This window comes from Trichosurus vulpecula, chromosome 5, assembly GCF_011100635.1.
Source record: "Trichosurus vulpecula isolate mTriVul1 chromosome 5, mTriVul1.pri, whole genome shotgun sequence".
Lineage (NCBI taxonomy): Eukaryota > Metazoa > Chordata > Mammalia > Diprotodontia > Phalangeridae > Trichosurus > Trichosurus vulpecula.
The window spans coordinates 145,830,312-145,846,656 of NC_050577.1; the positions used below are offsets into that span (position 1 = coordinate 145,830,312).

The window sequence follows — 16,345 nt, forward strand, 5'->3', positions numbered from 1 at the left end:
TTCTTCTTCCCTACAACGGCTAAAACAATCTTCCAAAGGCACAGGCCTTACTATGTCATTTCCCTGGTTTAAAAAATAATCTTGAGTTGCTCCCTATTATTTCCACAGTCAAGGGCTCATGTCTCCCTTTCAGGCAACTCTTAGTGCCAACAAGTAAGACTGCTAGCTCCTCCCTGAGCTTGATATTCCATCTCTCACCTCGGGGCCACTGCCTGTGCTGGAAGGCATTCCTTCCTCAAGTTTGCTTCTTCTAATTTTTATCCACACCCCAAGCTTAGCGCGGGTGCTGCCTCCTGTGTGAAATAGCCTCTGATTTCTCTTTCACCCATTTCAAATGACCTTCCTAGCTGTGTGGCCTTGGGCAAGTAAGTCACTTAACCTCTGTTTCCCGCTGGAGAAGGAGATGGCTAAACACTCCAGGATCTTTGCCAAGAAAGATGGGACACGACTGAAAACAACTGAATAACAACCAAAAAATGTATTTACTCCTCGGCATGCATATCGTATCTCCTCAGCATAATATGGGGTCAGACTGTAGTTTTGGTTTGTGTACATCTAACAGCCAGCACATTGCCTTTCACAAAGAAGGAGTTTAATAAATATTACTGAATTAAATTAAATGAAATGAGATCTGAGCATAGTCAGGGAACAGCAGAAAAGCCGGTGTAAAAGAACAAATGAACAACTTGCACCAGCATTAATACTTTCTCAGTTTTCTACAGTGCTTCAGAATTTAAAAATCACCCTCACATGATAAAAAGCCCTCAGATGACTATACCAACAACTTTGTGAGACAGGCATGTGAGCGGAGGTCACATTATTCACATTTTACAGAAGAGGAAGCTGCATCTCAGAGAGGTTAAATGACCTGCTCAAAATCACACAGCGATTAATTGGCAGAGCTGGGTCCTCTGATTACTAATCATTATGATTGCTTTTACCTAGAAAAAAGACATGATAAAAATGAAAGGATCCATTTCCTTTCTTTAATTTTTTCTCCTTTCTTGGAGTTAACTTTTTAATTGCATAACAAATGACTGAACAGATATTCTGCTGAGCTTTTTTAAAAAATTAAATTAGGATCTAATAAGCAACCATGCTGTAATACTATTGAGAAATAGTTGTGTTTACTGGCACATACAAACACCTGCCCAAGGGAACTATGCTTTTCAGATCGGTGGCCTCATTCCCTGTAACACACCTGGACCTATGTGTTAACAAATGGATAAAACATGCAGGGTCCTGTCCAAATGATTACAAGAAAGCATGAAATATTTTCCCAGTGTGAAAAAAGCATGGTTCAATGCATATCACAGATTAACTACTTGTTAGGTTTGGGGGGAAAAAAGGAAAAACAGTCAAATAATGCTTACTATCTAAAAATGAATGTAGCTGCAAGGTTCAAAAGCTAATAACAGAAAATTTTCAACTGTTGCTTTTGCAGAATCATTGAATTATACCATTTGAAGCTGGAAGGGACCTTAGAAATCTTCTTTTCTAATCTCATTTTGGAAATGAGGAAAAAGAGGCCTAAAGAGGTTAAATAACCTGTTAACACTCACATGATACATCTTGCCCACTCTGCAACGTTACTTACATCAATCAGACAAAAAAGCACATTTTAAAAAAATGTTTAGATGGTGCCCATCCTCTAGGAAAGTGAAGAATGAAGACCCTTACCTAGATAATATAAGCAAAAACTATTTTTACCTGAATTAACTGGATATTTCTAGGCAAAGTGTTATTTATGTTAGAATTATCCAGAAGATGATCTTAATTTTCATCTTTATTTTGTAGTCAGAGGTAGCCTTCAACTAGCTATTTGAAAAAAAAAAAACCAAACCAAAATCAGTTGTACTCCCAGATTCTGAAGGCATACAACTGGGTAACTGAGACATGGAAGGAGCCTGCCTCTTTTGCTCTATTCACTCCCTACTATGCATTATATATCTAAAAACATCTGTAAGATCAACAGCAGCAGCAGAGATAGAAGCAATATTGTCAATGGATTACACTACAAACTGTCTGGACAGAGAGAAACTAAGGAAGGAGTCAGGAAAGAGATCACAGTCCTGTCACAAAGGCATTATATAATAGTGAGGAGGACTTCAATTATCTGGACATTTGGTCTTTCCTTGTTCCAAACAGAAAAAACTAATAATTTCTTGACTTGCCTTAACAAATATCTCATCTTTTAAAGGGTTGAGGAACCAAGGGTAAGTTCTATTTTGGATCTGATCGCTACTAACAAGGAGAAGTTGGTTGCTGGGACAGAAATTTTGAGGTGGAAGTTTGTGATAGAGAAGAAGAGGAAAGCTGGTAATAGGTCTGATATGCATTCTAGACAGAAGAAAAATGGACATGAGGAAGTTTATAATATCTGGTTGCCTTCCCTGAGTTCAAGTCACCTGGCCCAGGTGAATCACCTCAATGAGCCACTGTCAGTGATTCTTCAAAGATGGTGAAGAACACTAGGGAATGGCAATGACGTGATTTTCAAAAACTGAGAAGAGAGTGGAGTCTTCTGATTGCAAGTTTGTGAGTTTCACTCATTCCTGGTAATGAACTAGTAAGAGAATGGATAGTGAACATCTAAAAAGGAAGGGGGGGTGATTACAAGGCACTGGTATCATGCTAGGTGAAGCTTATTGCCTTTCTAAGTAGGTTGATCTGACTGGTAGAACAAGGCAATACAGCTGGCACCATTTGACTAGATTTTAGCAAAGCATGTGACAAAATCTCTCATGCTATTTTTGTATACAAGATGGAGAGGTGTGGATCAGGTAATAGTGCAATTTGGTGGAATTTCGAAGAGCTGAATGGTCAGGCTCTATAAGTACCCGTCAATGGTTTAGTCATTAATGATTGAGGCAGCCAGGTGGCACAGTGGATAGAGGGCTGGGCCTGGTGTCAGGAAGACTCATCTTCATGTGTTCAAATCTGGCCTCAGACACTTTCTAATTGTGTGACCCTGGGCAAGTCACTTAACTCTGTTTGCCTCAGTTTTTTCATTTGTAAAATGATCTAGAGAAGGAATGGCAAACCACTCCTGTATCTTTGCCAAGAAAACTACAAAATGGGGTCATGAAGAGTCGGACACAATTGAACAATATTAATGATTTAATGTCAACTTGGTCTCTAGCCAAGAACTGGCATATGGCCCTGTACGCTTACCATTTTTTATCAATCAACAAGTATTTATTAAGCACCTACTCACAATCCATTAGACTGTGAGTTTCTTGAAGGCACGAATTGTCTTTTGTCTCTTTTTGTATCCCCAGCTCTTGGCACAGTGCCTGGCATATAGTAGGCATTTAATGTTTTTACTGATTGATTGACTTACCATGTGCTTGGCACTGAGCTAGGTGCTGGGGATATAAAGAGAAAAATGAAACAGCCCCTCACCTCAAGGAATTTGCATTCTATTGGTGACTTGGAAAAAAGCACTGAGTAGTATATTTATAAAATCTGCAAATAAGACAAATTTAGGAGGAATAACTCATACACTGGATGACAGAGTAAGGATTCAAAAAGACTTTGAATCCATAGTAGAGCAATGGGTCAAATACAATAAGAGATATTTAATAGGGATAAATTCAAAATCTTAGACTTGGACTAAAAAATTCAATTTTACATGGGAGCTGGGGAAGGTATGGCTAATACAGTGGTTTGTTTAGAAAATGTCTGAAAGTTTTAATGGACTTAGTGAATCTGCATGGTGATATGGCTGCCAAGGAGGCCAATGCAGTCCGAGGTTGCGTGAAAAGAGGCAGACAGTACAGGACCAGGGAGGTGATAGCACCATGGCACTTTGCTCTGGTCAGACATCTGGAAGGCCATCTATTACTGCCACTCAGTTCTGGGAACTGAGGAAAAGGAGGAAATTGATAAGCTGGAGAACATCTAAAGAGGGACAATGAAGAGAGTAAAAGACCTGAAGTTCATATCATACCAGGATCATCAGTAGAAGTAACTGAGGAAGTTTAGCCTGGAGAAAACTTAGGAGATGAGAACATGAAAGTTGGTTTCAAGGATCTGAAGAATTATTATGTGAAAGGATGACTAGACTTCTTCTGTTTCTCCCAACTGGTGAGAACTAGGAACAATGGGTAGAAGTTGAAAAGAGGAAAATTTTAGCTTGATACAAAGAAAAACTTTGTAATAATTAGTTATTCAATCTACTGGGCAGAATCACATAGCCTTCATGTAGCCAATGATGCTGAAGCATCACTGGATATTGTCCACTGTCAATATTTTCTTCTTTAAATCTCCCACAACCATGATTCCCAAAGGTAGGATGATATAAATCATATCATTGCTTTTAGTTATTGAGGCCCTGGGGGCGGTGGGGGGCTGGAAAGAGGCCGGCATAAGCAGTATGAGCCACATATGGACAAAGAGGAGAATGCAAAAGGGAGCTAGGGCATGGGAGGTCTCAACATCCCAATTCAGTGTTTCAATATGTATATTTCTAAAACAAGCAAGCACTTTTTTCTAGTTTGACGAAGAACACCTGTTTCCAGGAATAAGATTGGGCTCAATGGTGACACGCATTTTTGAAATACAGTTGAAAATCGGACTCAAACAATGGCCTAAAATACTTGTAAGTTAATAGACCAGTTCAGACCAGCAATGTACACTCTCTACTTTCACCTTGTCAGCTGAGCTATTCTTTTAAAGGAGAACACCATGGAACTAGCACCTTGCAGCAGGGCCAAAAGAAAGCCATTCTCATTAGGACCACACGAGTACATTAAAGGGCAATGAAGCAAAACCACAATAAGACCAAACACAATGTAGGTGTTGTGAAGCATTAAGAATCACAGAATAAAATGCAGAGTTAGAAGGACTTCATCTAATCCAATTCTTGCATGCTCGCGAGTGCTAGATATGAGATTCTCCACAAGAGGATTAAACTTCTGTGCAGTTCAAAAACTGCTAGGGACAGAGAACTCACTAAACCTCAAAGAAGCCCAGTCTGCTTTGGGATTGCTGAAACTATTGAGAGCTTTTTACTTATGATGAACTGAATTCTGCCTTGTGGGAATTTGTATCCACTGTAGAACGTAACCTCCTTGAGGGACTAAAACTCTTTTATTTTGTCTTTGTAAACACAGAGTCAAGCACAATGCCTGGCAAAGGGCAACTGCTTAATAAATGACTGTTGGAATTTAACTGAATTGGCTCCGATTCTCCTGTTCTCAAGGCATTCACATTCTTTTTTTTTTAAGTTTATTTTTAGTTTACAACACTCAGTTCTACATGTTCTTGAGTTTCAAACTTTCTTCCCTTCCCTCCCCTTCCTCCTCCCCCAAGATGGCATATAGTCTGATAGAGATTCTACAAAAACTTTCGCATTAAACTTATTTACCCAATAGTCAAGTTGTAAAGAAGAATTATGACAAATGGAATCATGAGAGAGAAGAAACAAAACCAAAAAAGAAAAGAAAAAAAGAGAGCAAATAGTTTGCCTCAATCTGCATTCAGACTCTGTAGTTCTTTCTCTGGATGTAGATAGCTTTTTCCATCATGAGTCCCTTGGAGCTGTCTTTGAGCCTTGTACTGCTGAGGAGAGCCAAGTTTATCAAAGTTAGTCATCACAGAATCAATATGTCTGTGGCTGTGTATAATGTTCTCCTGGTTCTGCTCCTCTCACTCAGCATCAGATCATGTAGGTCTTTCCAGGTTATTATGAAGTCTGTATCTTCCCCATTTCTTATAGCACAATGGTATTCCATTACATTCATATACCACAACTTGTTCAGCCATTCCCCAATTGATGGGCATCCCCCTGATTTCCAATTCTTAGGCACTCACGTTCTAATGGGGAAGACAACACATATGGAATGTTTTGGCTCCAAGTGAGATGAAAATCTCACTACTTACTATGCAGTGGCTAAGTAAATGGTAACGCTTCTCCCTTAGTGTAATTTCCAATAATAAAAATCCCATCAGTTTCTGATGTCAAATCATTTGATGGCACCAAGGACTTGGGTTGCAAGAATCTTCCTTTCTGGGTCTTCAGCTGTTGTATGGCCCCTGCAGGAGCAGTTGCCAGGCTGTATCTCCATCTTCTCAGGACATGGGCTGCAGGCCACTGCTCTAGAAGCACTGCTACTCCCACGCTCCTGGATTCAGGGTCCTGGGCTGTCCCTATCAAGGTGGTGGGGGAGGTCAAGGTCCAGGTTGCCTGGCACACAGATTCTCCTGGCTCTTCCTCGGGGTGCCTTGCTGCTCTAGCTAGGCTGGCTTGTTTGCCTCGTGTGTGATAAGGCAGTTGGTTAGCAGTGGATAGGGATGGTTGGTCCTTTCTCCATAGGAGCTGCTTCCCCAGATAGTGGTGAGGGCTGAGTTAGAAGTAGGACCAGTGGTCTGGGAGGTGCTATCACTCCCAGTGCCAACCATTCAACTGTGAGCTGCTTGAGGACAGGGACTATCTTTCTCCTTGTTTTGTATTCCCAATGCTAAGCACAGCGCCGAGCACAGAGCAGCACTTGATAAATATTAATTGACTATCTGCCTGCTGGTAGCAGTTGGTCAGTCACTGGTAGTGATGAGGAAAGGGAGGGCCTCTCCACAGTGATTTCTACCCTCAATATTGTCTGGGCTGAAAGCAAGTCTAGGGGCTTGGGGAGTACTGCTGTTCACCAATAAGAGGAATATATGGCAGCCCTTCCAATAGCTGAAGAATACTATGATGTCACTCTTAAGTCTTCTTTCTTCTAGCTTAAAAATTAGGTCCTCTAAATTATTTCCACATGGTATCTTTTCCCAGGCTGCTTACTCACCTGCTTACCCTCCAGGCTATCAACAGCCTTTCTAGTTTGCACTCCCCAGAACTGAGCACAATACATTCCAGGAGCGAGTTCACCTTCCTTGCTTTAGATACTATGATTTTATTTCCAGGGATGGGGAACCTGTGACCTTGAGGTCACATGTGGGCCCCCTAGGTCCTCAAGTTTGGATTTAGTCAAAGGGCCACACTTGAAGACCTGGAGGGTCATATGCGGCCTCGAGGCCGCAGGTTCCCCACCCCTGATTTAGGCCATATAACGATTTATAAAGTATCTGAGAAACTCACCCACAGCTCTGATAATCTTATATATTGTGAACTTCAAGGCTCACAGATATCACTGTAATAAAAATGTCTTTTGTGCCCCCCCCCGCCGACTCCCATTTTTAAGCTCAAAAGTCAAGGTGCAAGAATAGGATTTCTATTAGTTAGAGATGTCCTTCCTCTCCTTCCCCCCTTTGTTTTGATCACTATTTACTCTGCCAGGATGCTCCATTTTCCCTACCTAGTCACCCCTGCCAGTCTCACCATATGCTGGCATGGAAGGTTGATCATCATAGTAGAGTTAACTTACAATTACCAGTACAGACTTCCGCAGCATACAAGTCTGCTGGACTTGTCTCCCTGGACAAACAACGGACAGGTTAACAGATCTGCTACTGGCAGCAGTGCACGTTTACAACGTCCAGCCTTCTGGGATATGAGTGGTTGCTAAAAGGATGAAAGATGATCATTCGGTTCCTTCTAGATGACTAAATAATTCCTGGGTACCAATACTTCAAGTACACTGGGAAAGCATTTTAGTGCACTAGTGTGGGAGTTATTTGCTCGGTTGGAAGAAACCTGACTCAATATTCATAAACCCACAGAGAATAATATCCCGCTTTTCTTTTCCAAGGGAAAGCTAGCAGATAAGACGTCTGCCATTTGTTTTCACTATCTCAGTGCCGAGAAGTATCGGCTAGTCTAAATGAGAGTGGGATTTTTTAACAGCTGGAAGAGACTTTGAAGATCTGGTAGCCCCTTATACCTCCTCATTTTACAGATGAGGAAATACGATGCAGGTCTTCAAACTCCAAGTCCAGTGAACCTTCTCCTATATCATGCTGCCTACTCAAACAACTCTAGTGGCTTTTGCTTGCCTTTAGGATCAAATACAAACCCTTCTATTTAGCTTTCACATCCTTTCAAAACTGAACCCCATTCTGTCTTCCCTCTCCTTCACTCTGCCATGCAGCCAAAGGGGCTTTCTCTGCTCTTCACACAAGACACTCTACTTCCCATCTCCGTGTTTTTGCTCTGGTTGTATCCTCCATCTGGAATATTCTCCTTCCGTACTCCCAACCTCAGAGTCTCTCTCTTACTTTAAGACACAGCTCAAGAGCCATCTTCTTGATTCTTCTGTTAGCAGTTGCTGTCCCAAACCACCTTGTACTTCAACTACTTCCCATATTTGCATTTATTAACTTTATATTTATGCTGGGGTGGCTAGGTAGTGCAGTGGATAGAGTGCCATGCCTGGAGTCAGGAAGACTCATGTTCTTGAGTTCAAATCTGGCCTCAGAAACCTATTAGCTGTATGCTCCTGGGCAAGTCACTTAACTCTGTTTGATTCAGTAAAATGAGCTGGGAAAGGAAATGGCAACCTGCTCTAACATCTTTGCCAAGAAAACCCTAAATGGGGTCATGAAGAGTCAGGCATGACTGAAAATAACAAAAAATTATGCCATATGTATTTTTATATACTTGCTGTCTCCCCTTTTAGAACATAAGCTCCTTTAAAAGTCGGGATTGTTCCATTCTTTATACTTGGACCCCCAGTTCCTAGCATGGTGCCTTGTACATGGTAGGTACTAATAATTGCTTATTGATCGATTGATGTGGCAGGTATTCTTCTGGACATGGGGAGAACAGCACAAAAGACAAAGGCCAGCTTGGCTGGATCACGAAGTGTTGGAGGGGGTTGTAATGTACAAGGAAGCTAAAGTGAAGAGCTTTCAAAGTGGAACAAAAGTGTTTATATTTGATCCTATGGGCAACAGGGAGCCAGTGGAGGGTCTTTCTTTTTCTAATAGGAGAGTGACAAGGTCAGAGTGCCACTCAGGAAGAATCATTTTGGAAGCTGGAGGAGAAAAAGAGAAGAGACAGCCATCAAGAGACTGTTGGAATAATCCAGAAAAGAGGTGATAAGGGCCTGAACTAAGAGAGTGGCTGCATAAGTAGAGAACAGGGATTAGGTAAGAGACATGTTACGGAGGTAGAAATCGCAAGATTTGGCTCTTAACTGGGGAAGAGGAACGAGAAAGAGTGAGAAGACTCTTATGACGGCCAGGTTATGAACCTGGGAGATTGCAAGAATGCCTATGGAGGAAGGGGGTACTCGGGGGGGAAGATATTTGGTCATGTAGTCACCTTGATACATCTGGTCATTACCTTATTAAAAATCAACAAGTGCTCATTGACTAGTACTGCTTCTGACAGTTACCCATGGGTCCAAGGGCAAAGTCATTTAACATCTTCGATGCTCAGCTTCCTCATGTGCAAAATGGGGAAAATAATACCATTAAGACTCATTTAGAGAGGAGGAACTGGGAAACTCTGAAGTGTGACACAATCTTTTTGTTTTTAAAGCGCACCTTTAACTTCTGTGAAGCTCAAACAAGGATATATTTGGAACAGTTTACAAATTTTAAAGCCTTACGTAAATGTTAGCTATTGTGATGATGATTATAACATATTATATGTAAGATAATATAGTATATTAAATATATTCTATATATAAGATTATATGTAAGTTATAAATTATAACTGAGTTATTAACTTTATTGAAGTGCTCTGCTCTGACTCCTAAAGCCTTCCAGTTTTGACCTTCATGGGCACTTGCTGCTGTAGTCCAAGGGTACATGGTCAAAGAAACATCCATAAGTTACAGAAAAATCTGATCTTCACGAGGTCAGTAATGATCTTATCAAAAACAGCAATTTCAGGTGGAGACTGTTCATAAAATATCCCTTATCCTGAATGATCCGAATTGGACATCCTCAAACAGGTAAAATCTGCTTTTACCTCGATGCTGATTCACCCAGAAAGTGGCTCATTCAGTGTAAACCTCAAACACCATAACTGATACAAAGAGGTATCAGGTTACAAACACAATGCCTTCTTCATCAAAGCGCCCTTTCTTCCTAACAGTTCATTTGTAGCGAGAGAGAGAGATCCCTAGACAATACTGAATTCAGACCTCAAATTTATGTGAAGTTAGTACTTATAGGAACTCAGATCAGGAAAAAAAGAGGGAAAAAATTCCTCATGGCAATGGATGAAGAAAAGAGAAGGGGTATGCTTTCCACAGTTACAGTTAACTCCTCGCTAGTACTTTACCTTCATAACACACACACGCACACACACACGCTGCTCTTGGAGTTAGGAGCCCTTTTTTTAATCATCAGAGGAGCATTGGAAATAGTTATGTCTTCTTTTCCTAGCTCGGTAATTATTTATGCTGAGTGAGAAGAAAACCAGGGGTTGGTTTGGTTGAGCTTGAATTTCTTATGGGGAAGGGTATATAATTTGTCCAGGGGGTAAAGATAGGTAGAGATGTGTATAGAGGTACACCTGTGACTTTACTGATATAAAAAATTCCTTCTATTAATGCACCAAGGTCAGTATTTTCTTTGCAATTTATAATCTTAGAGCAGGTGTTCTTAACTTGGGGGCCATGAATTAAGTAGTTACTAGTTTCACAGGCTGAGAGTCATATGGGCTATAAAGCTGGGACTGAATATTAGTGGGAAAGAACAGTGGTTCTTAACCTAGAGTCTGTAAACTTTAAAAACTTTTTTTTTATATAATTGGTAATCTTATTTATTTTATTCATTCAAAAATATAATACTGAGGATGGGTCCACAAGCTAACCCAGACTAGCAAAGGGGTTCATGATAGAAAAAAATGGTTAAGAACCTATGTTTTAGAGTGTCCTAGGGCACCAAGAAGTTAAGTAGCTTACCCAGCCACTAAGTGTCAAGGGTAGGACTCAAATCCAGTTCTTCCTCTCAAGCTGCCAGTCTAATCACTAAGCCACGCTGCCTCTCAACAGGTCAAAATTACAGTTTTACTCACAGAGAAAAAAGTCTTATGCTTCTTAAATCTTCTCACCCTGCTTTTTTTGGTTAGCATTACAAGGGTTGTCAAAAGGCAACATTCTAAATTTTGTGACAGCTGGACAACACTACAGGCTGTTCAATATTCCTAGGCCTTGTGTTATTTTGGTTCACAGAATGCTGAATCTTGAAAGCACTTCCAAGTACTTTCCAATTTGGAAAGTATTTTGGAAGCTGATATATTTTTGGCTGGTGAAAAGGGTAGTGGGTTTGCACTGAAGCTTCTGGAGAAGAGATAATTAAGTCTAGCTCCTTAGTCTAGAGGTGGGGGACTACTAGGGCTGAACAGTACATACATTGTCAGTCAAGGCTTATGCATCAAATGTTTTTGCTCAATTTTCTCCACAAGGGAAAGTTCAATCTGGAGTAGGTTGGGCAATGACTGGGATATGAAGACCAAAGGTATTATAAAACACATTTTGAAAAAGAGAAATGGGTGAGAAGGAACACAGAGTAGAGGATAAAAGGCTGGCCTCAGAATTAACAAGACCTGAGTTCAGTCCTATCTCTGACACAATGGCAGTGTGTCCCTGGGTGAGTCCTTTACCTCTCAGTGTAGCAGGCAACTCCCTAAGACTCTAAATCAGAGATGTTGTTGATCTACATTGGTAGGATGCCAGCAGATTATGAACAGCCTTACAGGTGTGGTTAAGGAGTTTGTATTTCATCCTTTAAGTGAAAGGATGTCACTAATGACTTTTAAGCAGGGTAGTGAAAAGGTCAGACCTGCCAAAGAGATACCTTTGCTCAGTGATACTCCTAGTATCAATATCCAGCAAGGAATATGCTTGCTAAAGGTGGCCAGGTTACAGAGGATGGATTATATTGTAAATATAAAGTAACTGCCACAATCTGGAGTCCAAAATAGCCCCAAAATCACCTTAGCCAGTAAAAACTAGACCTCTCTGCCAAAAGGTGAGAGAGACACGGCAGCCAAGGACAATACCAGTTTCAAATACAAACTCATTTGCAAAACATTACGGAAGATTACAAGCAGTACATCCTAGACAACAGCAAAGAGAAATGGAAAGGAAAACACACTTGCAGAAAACTCAGCTTAGAACCCCTATAAACCAGATCATTCCAAGAACCTCTCAAGATGCAACAGAATAGATAAGAAACAGATCTGATAGCATTTCTACAGCAATGACTTCTGACCATTCGTGACAGCTGAGTCATCATATCTGGATTCCAATACCTCAATACCCAGCATGCTCTGAGGAAGTGGACATAGTAGAGTAGAGAATGAAAGTGTGAAGAGCGTCTGGATCCGATCAAATAAAGACAGGAGGAAATGCATTCTGGAGGCAGCATGATTTTCACGGTATCTCACAGGGGGAATATTTCCAAATGAATAGGAAAGATCATGGATGACGTTACTACCATAAGAAGGTAACTCAGAAGATATCTCTGTCCGTATGTTCACTTTTTCTTCTTTATAAAATCTTTACGAGAAGCATCCACTGATATCAAGGGCATCCTTGATGAAAACACTAGGAATGAAACAAGCGGGGGTTCACAAATAATTCTTCATAGCAGACTATGTCCTCAGAGTCACTTAACTGACTGAGAGATGCAGAGCACATGAGATTCTCTGTGCTTACTGCCTGTATATTTAAAAACAGCAGCTGACTTAGCGGAGTAAGACACAACCTGAAGTTTGCTCCTCTAATAAAGGGTCTCCTGGGCAGATGTTTTGATCAGACAAATTTCCTCAACAGATACCAAACACAGGGTCAATTTTGTTCAGTGCTCTCCTGACAATCAAGTGATCAAGCAAAGTAAACGCGTGTGAGAAAGGTGTTTGCACAGACCCTCCTCTTTGAAAATGACCAACGTAGAGGGTGTTAAAGACGATTTCTTGTATGTGACCACATTGTGCAGAGCTTCCTGTTCATGAACGTTATGCTGATAGCATCAAACCGTGGAATGTCAAAGACCTTCCCCATGAGATCCAAAAACCATTTAAAACGAGATAGGCCTAGCAATCCACACAAGAATAAACAAATGAATGACAACCACCAACACCCAGTTGGATGGGGAGCTCAATGAGTTTGCCCATCAGTACAGAGCTCTTGGTTAGGCACTGTAGATGTGTAAGGCACAGAATTGTAGAGGAACAAGAAAGTGGGCTAGATGTCATTTAGGAAATTTCTTAGCACTTTCAATGCTTCCACCATGCTCCCTGATGGAAAAACACATGTTTCATACCAATATTCTCCAAGGAATGCTATGTAATTGTAAATTATGTCACAAATTGTGAGTGACCCAAACACAATGGAAAAGCCATATGGTGGATATAAATAGCTAGAAACATATTAACTATGATTTGTGTATGAGACGTAAGATAAATTACATCAACCAGGACATGTATGAATGAGGGGAAAAAAAGGAGGCCTTGTTATAAGTATTCAGTGGTACTCATGAAATAACAACAGCTAGCATTCACATAGTGTTTTAAGGCTTGCAAGCACTTTATATATGTTAACTCATTTGATCCTCACAACGACCCTGCTGCTGTTGTTATCTATATTTTAAAATGAGGAAACAGGTGAAGTGATTTGCCACACAGAAAGTGTTTGAAGATAGATTTGAACTCAGGTCTTCCAGACTCTAATTTCAGGGTTCTATCACTTCTGTTAAAATATTAAAGGGCACCCAAAGAAGATCTCCAGCATTTTGGGTGATTCCCTAAGAAAGATTTATGGAAAGACATAATCAAGAATTGCCAGAAAAATTTCATAGATGGATCTCAGGCTACACAGAAGTGACCTTTCCAATGGTACAAATCCCACTTTCGAGTCTGGATATACTTCAATGAAGATAACTACACCCAGTCTGAGTAAACAGTGCTCATTTTTGGCAAGTCACAGTACAGAAAGCTCTTAAAATGAAAGATTTAAATTTATAGGGATCAAGGGAGTGGATCAGTGATTCCTTTAGTATACTTTAAATAAACACTGAGGTATTAGAAGAGATTTTTGAATTGGAGACCTACTATGACTGTTCACAAAGTCTGTTTTGGGTGTCTCTCCAATCAATCACAGAAATTGGGCAGCACTCATCTGTTACGTGCATCTGGGAGACCTGTCAAACGAACATTCCAATACAGATGTCCCAAACCCAGGCACTGTCCTACGAGACCAACCTATTTCTATAGCTGTAGTGCTACTGTAAAGGAGAACCATCCTCCCAATCCTTGACTTATCAGCAGGAAAAACAAAGCAAAACCCAAATCTCCTAACAGCTTATCAGACCAGCAGAGAGGTGACAAGGTTGTAATAGTCACCCTCAAGTCCCATGCCACTATATACCTAGAATAAAGCCCAAGATGGATTCCTGAACCTTTCCCCCACACCCTAGACACTACCCTGAGGAGAAGTCCAGAATATGTCCCCATCCTCTGGTTTTAGTGGATATTTTCCCTATATTTGACAGATGGCAAGATTTTTCTCTGCTTACCACAGGCGATGAGCATAGGCAGTAAGCAATATTTTTCTTGGGAGGAAACTTTTTCCCTTGGGACTATATCTCAGAAGTGATAAAATAATTGAATGGGAAAATATGATTCATTCCACATAAATTTGTTTACAAACAAATTTTCTGGAACATGGATCTTTTGCCAAGTCAGATGACCTATGTATACAACATAAATCTGTGAAAAACCTAAAATGTTTTTGCAAAACAAGAGTATGTTTCTTTTAGATGAAGCAATGTTTTACCTTTATATTTCTAGTAAGTATCTATAAATAGAACATGATATTCCAGTTAGTTGGACATTTCTAGGTTAGTTTTGTTTTAGAGAAAACACTGAAATATAAGAGTATAAAGTCATTCTTTCTACATTCAAACATGCACAGAAAGTTACCATCTGAAGTCTTCTTTAACTCGCTTTTCAGTTTTTCCACATTTTCCACTAGTTTTTTATTTTCTGCCTCTGTCACCTGTTGTTCATCTCCCTTGCCAGTTTTCTCCAATGCCTGTTACAACACAATTTTGCAAGAAATTAATGTTCACTGGAATTGTGATGATTTTTTTTTCAGGGAAATGGACATTGAGCAGACTACTTGACTAGATCCATTTTAAATTATTGGCTACAATCTAGCTGAAACATCCTGAAATGAGAAAGGTGAGTCTTTACCTAATTCAAATTCCAATTTCAAAGGCAATATGAAGGTGAAAAATCTGAATCTAAAACATTAGGTGACTAAGGTTATTAAAGAAACAGTTCTTTTGCGCCTTGCACATAGTAATGGGTAGTAATATTTACCTGCTGAATTATCTAGCTGATGTTACTAGCAGTTCTAATAAAAGTATATAATCATAACCTTTAAGCAAACAAATGGTAACAGAAAGCACTCTATTTTTGTCATTGGGAGGTGGGTCTGTGTGTGAAAGTACATTATGAGAATGCATTATGGATTACTTCTACACATGGTAGTTGGAAAACTCCAATTAAAGCATAGGTGAATCTCCTCAATTATTTTACTCAATCTGAATACTAATTTTACTCAATCTGAATACTAATTATACATTATATATATAATCAAATTATATTAAAAAATCAATGAGAGTCCTCAAGATAATAATTTCTCTTCATTTAATTAATCTATGATAGGCAAAGGGAAACAGATTAAACAACTTCAAATGCAAGACATTTGGCTGAAGCAACAAAATTAAACAAAACAAAAACAATAAACATAAAGCATAAGGCCTAGGTTCACAAACTCTGTATATGGATGGAAATTATTAGAAATACAGGTATAAAAATCTGGCCTATTCCTTACAAGAGATATACCAATGTAATTTCAAGGTTACCAAAAAATGATAAAGCAAACTTAAAAGATAGTGCGGTCAACCTGACAGTGCTATCTCACACACTAGGACAGTTTAATTTGGCAAAGTAAACAGCCATTGATTGGCCTAAACAAACTGTGGTATATCGATGTAATGGAATTATTACTGTGCTTCAAGAAGTGATGGGTATGATACATACATACAAAGACATGGGAAGAACAACATGAAGTAAGCTGAAACAAAAAAGCCAATATCCACAATGACTTCAACAATAGAAATGGGAATGGTGTAGAATTGCAAAGAACAAACATGATTTTAAAGAAGAACTATGAAAAGACACTCTCACCCCACCCTTTTGCAAAGTTGGGATACTGCACAGATTTTCAGACTTTTTCAACATATTTATCAGTTTTGTAGATTTTCTCTCTCTTTTTTTTCTTTAAAAATATTTGTTATATGGTTGGGTTCCGGGCAGGGGAAGGGGGAAAATTTTAGTGATGTGAAAAAACAAGAAAAGATGCCAAATACAATTAATTTTTAAAAAACTTTAAAGCACAGTATGGTTTGGGGAGGTGGGCCAGCAGAGGTGCAAACC

The 16,345-nt window shown here is 39.7% G+C and overlaps 1 protein-coding gene across 1 annotated transcript in view; it reads right to left on the bottom strand.

Moving 5' to 3' along the window:
- Positions 1-16,345, bottom strand: part of LOC118851085 (tRNA-dihydrouridine(20a/20b) synthase [NAD(P)+]-like) — an 87,726-nt gene that overhangs the window by 36,156 nt on the left and 35,225 nt on the right. Inside the window, exon 14 of the mRNA XM_036760643.1 lies at positions 14,822-14,933. Within this exon, the coding sequence (XP_036616538.1) occupies positions 14,822-14,933 (112 nt within the window). The remainder of the gene's footprint in view (positions 1-14,821; positions 14,934-16,345) is intronic.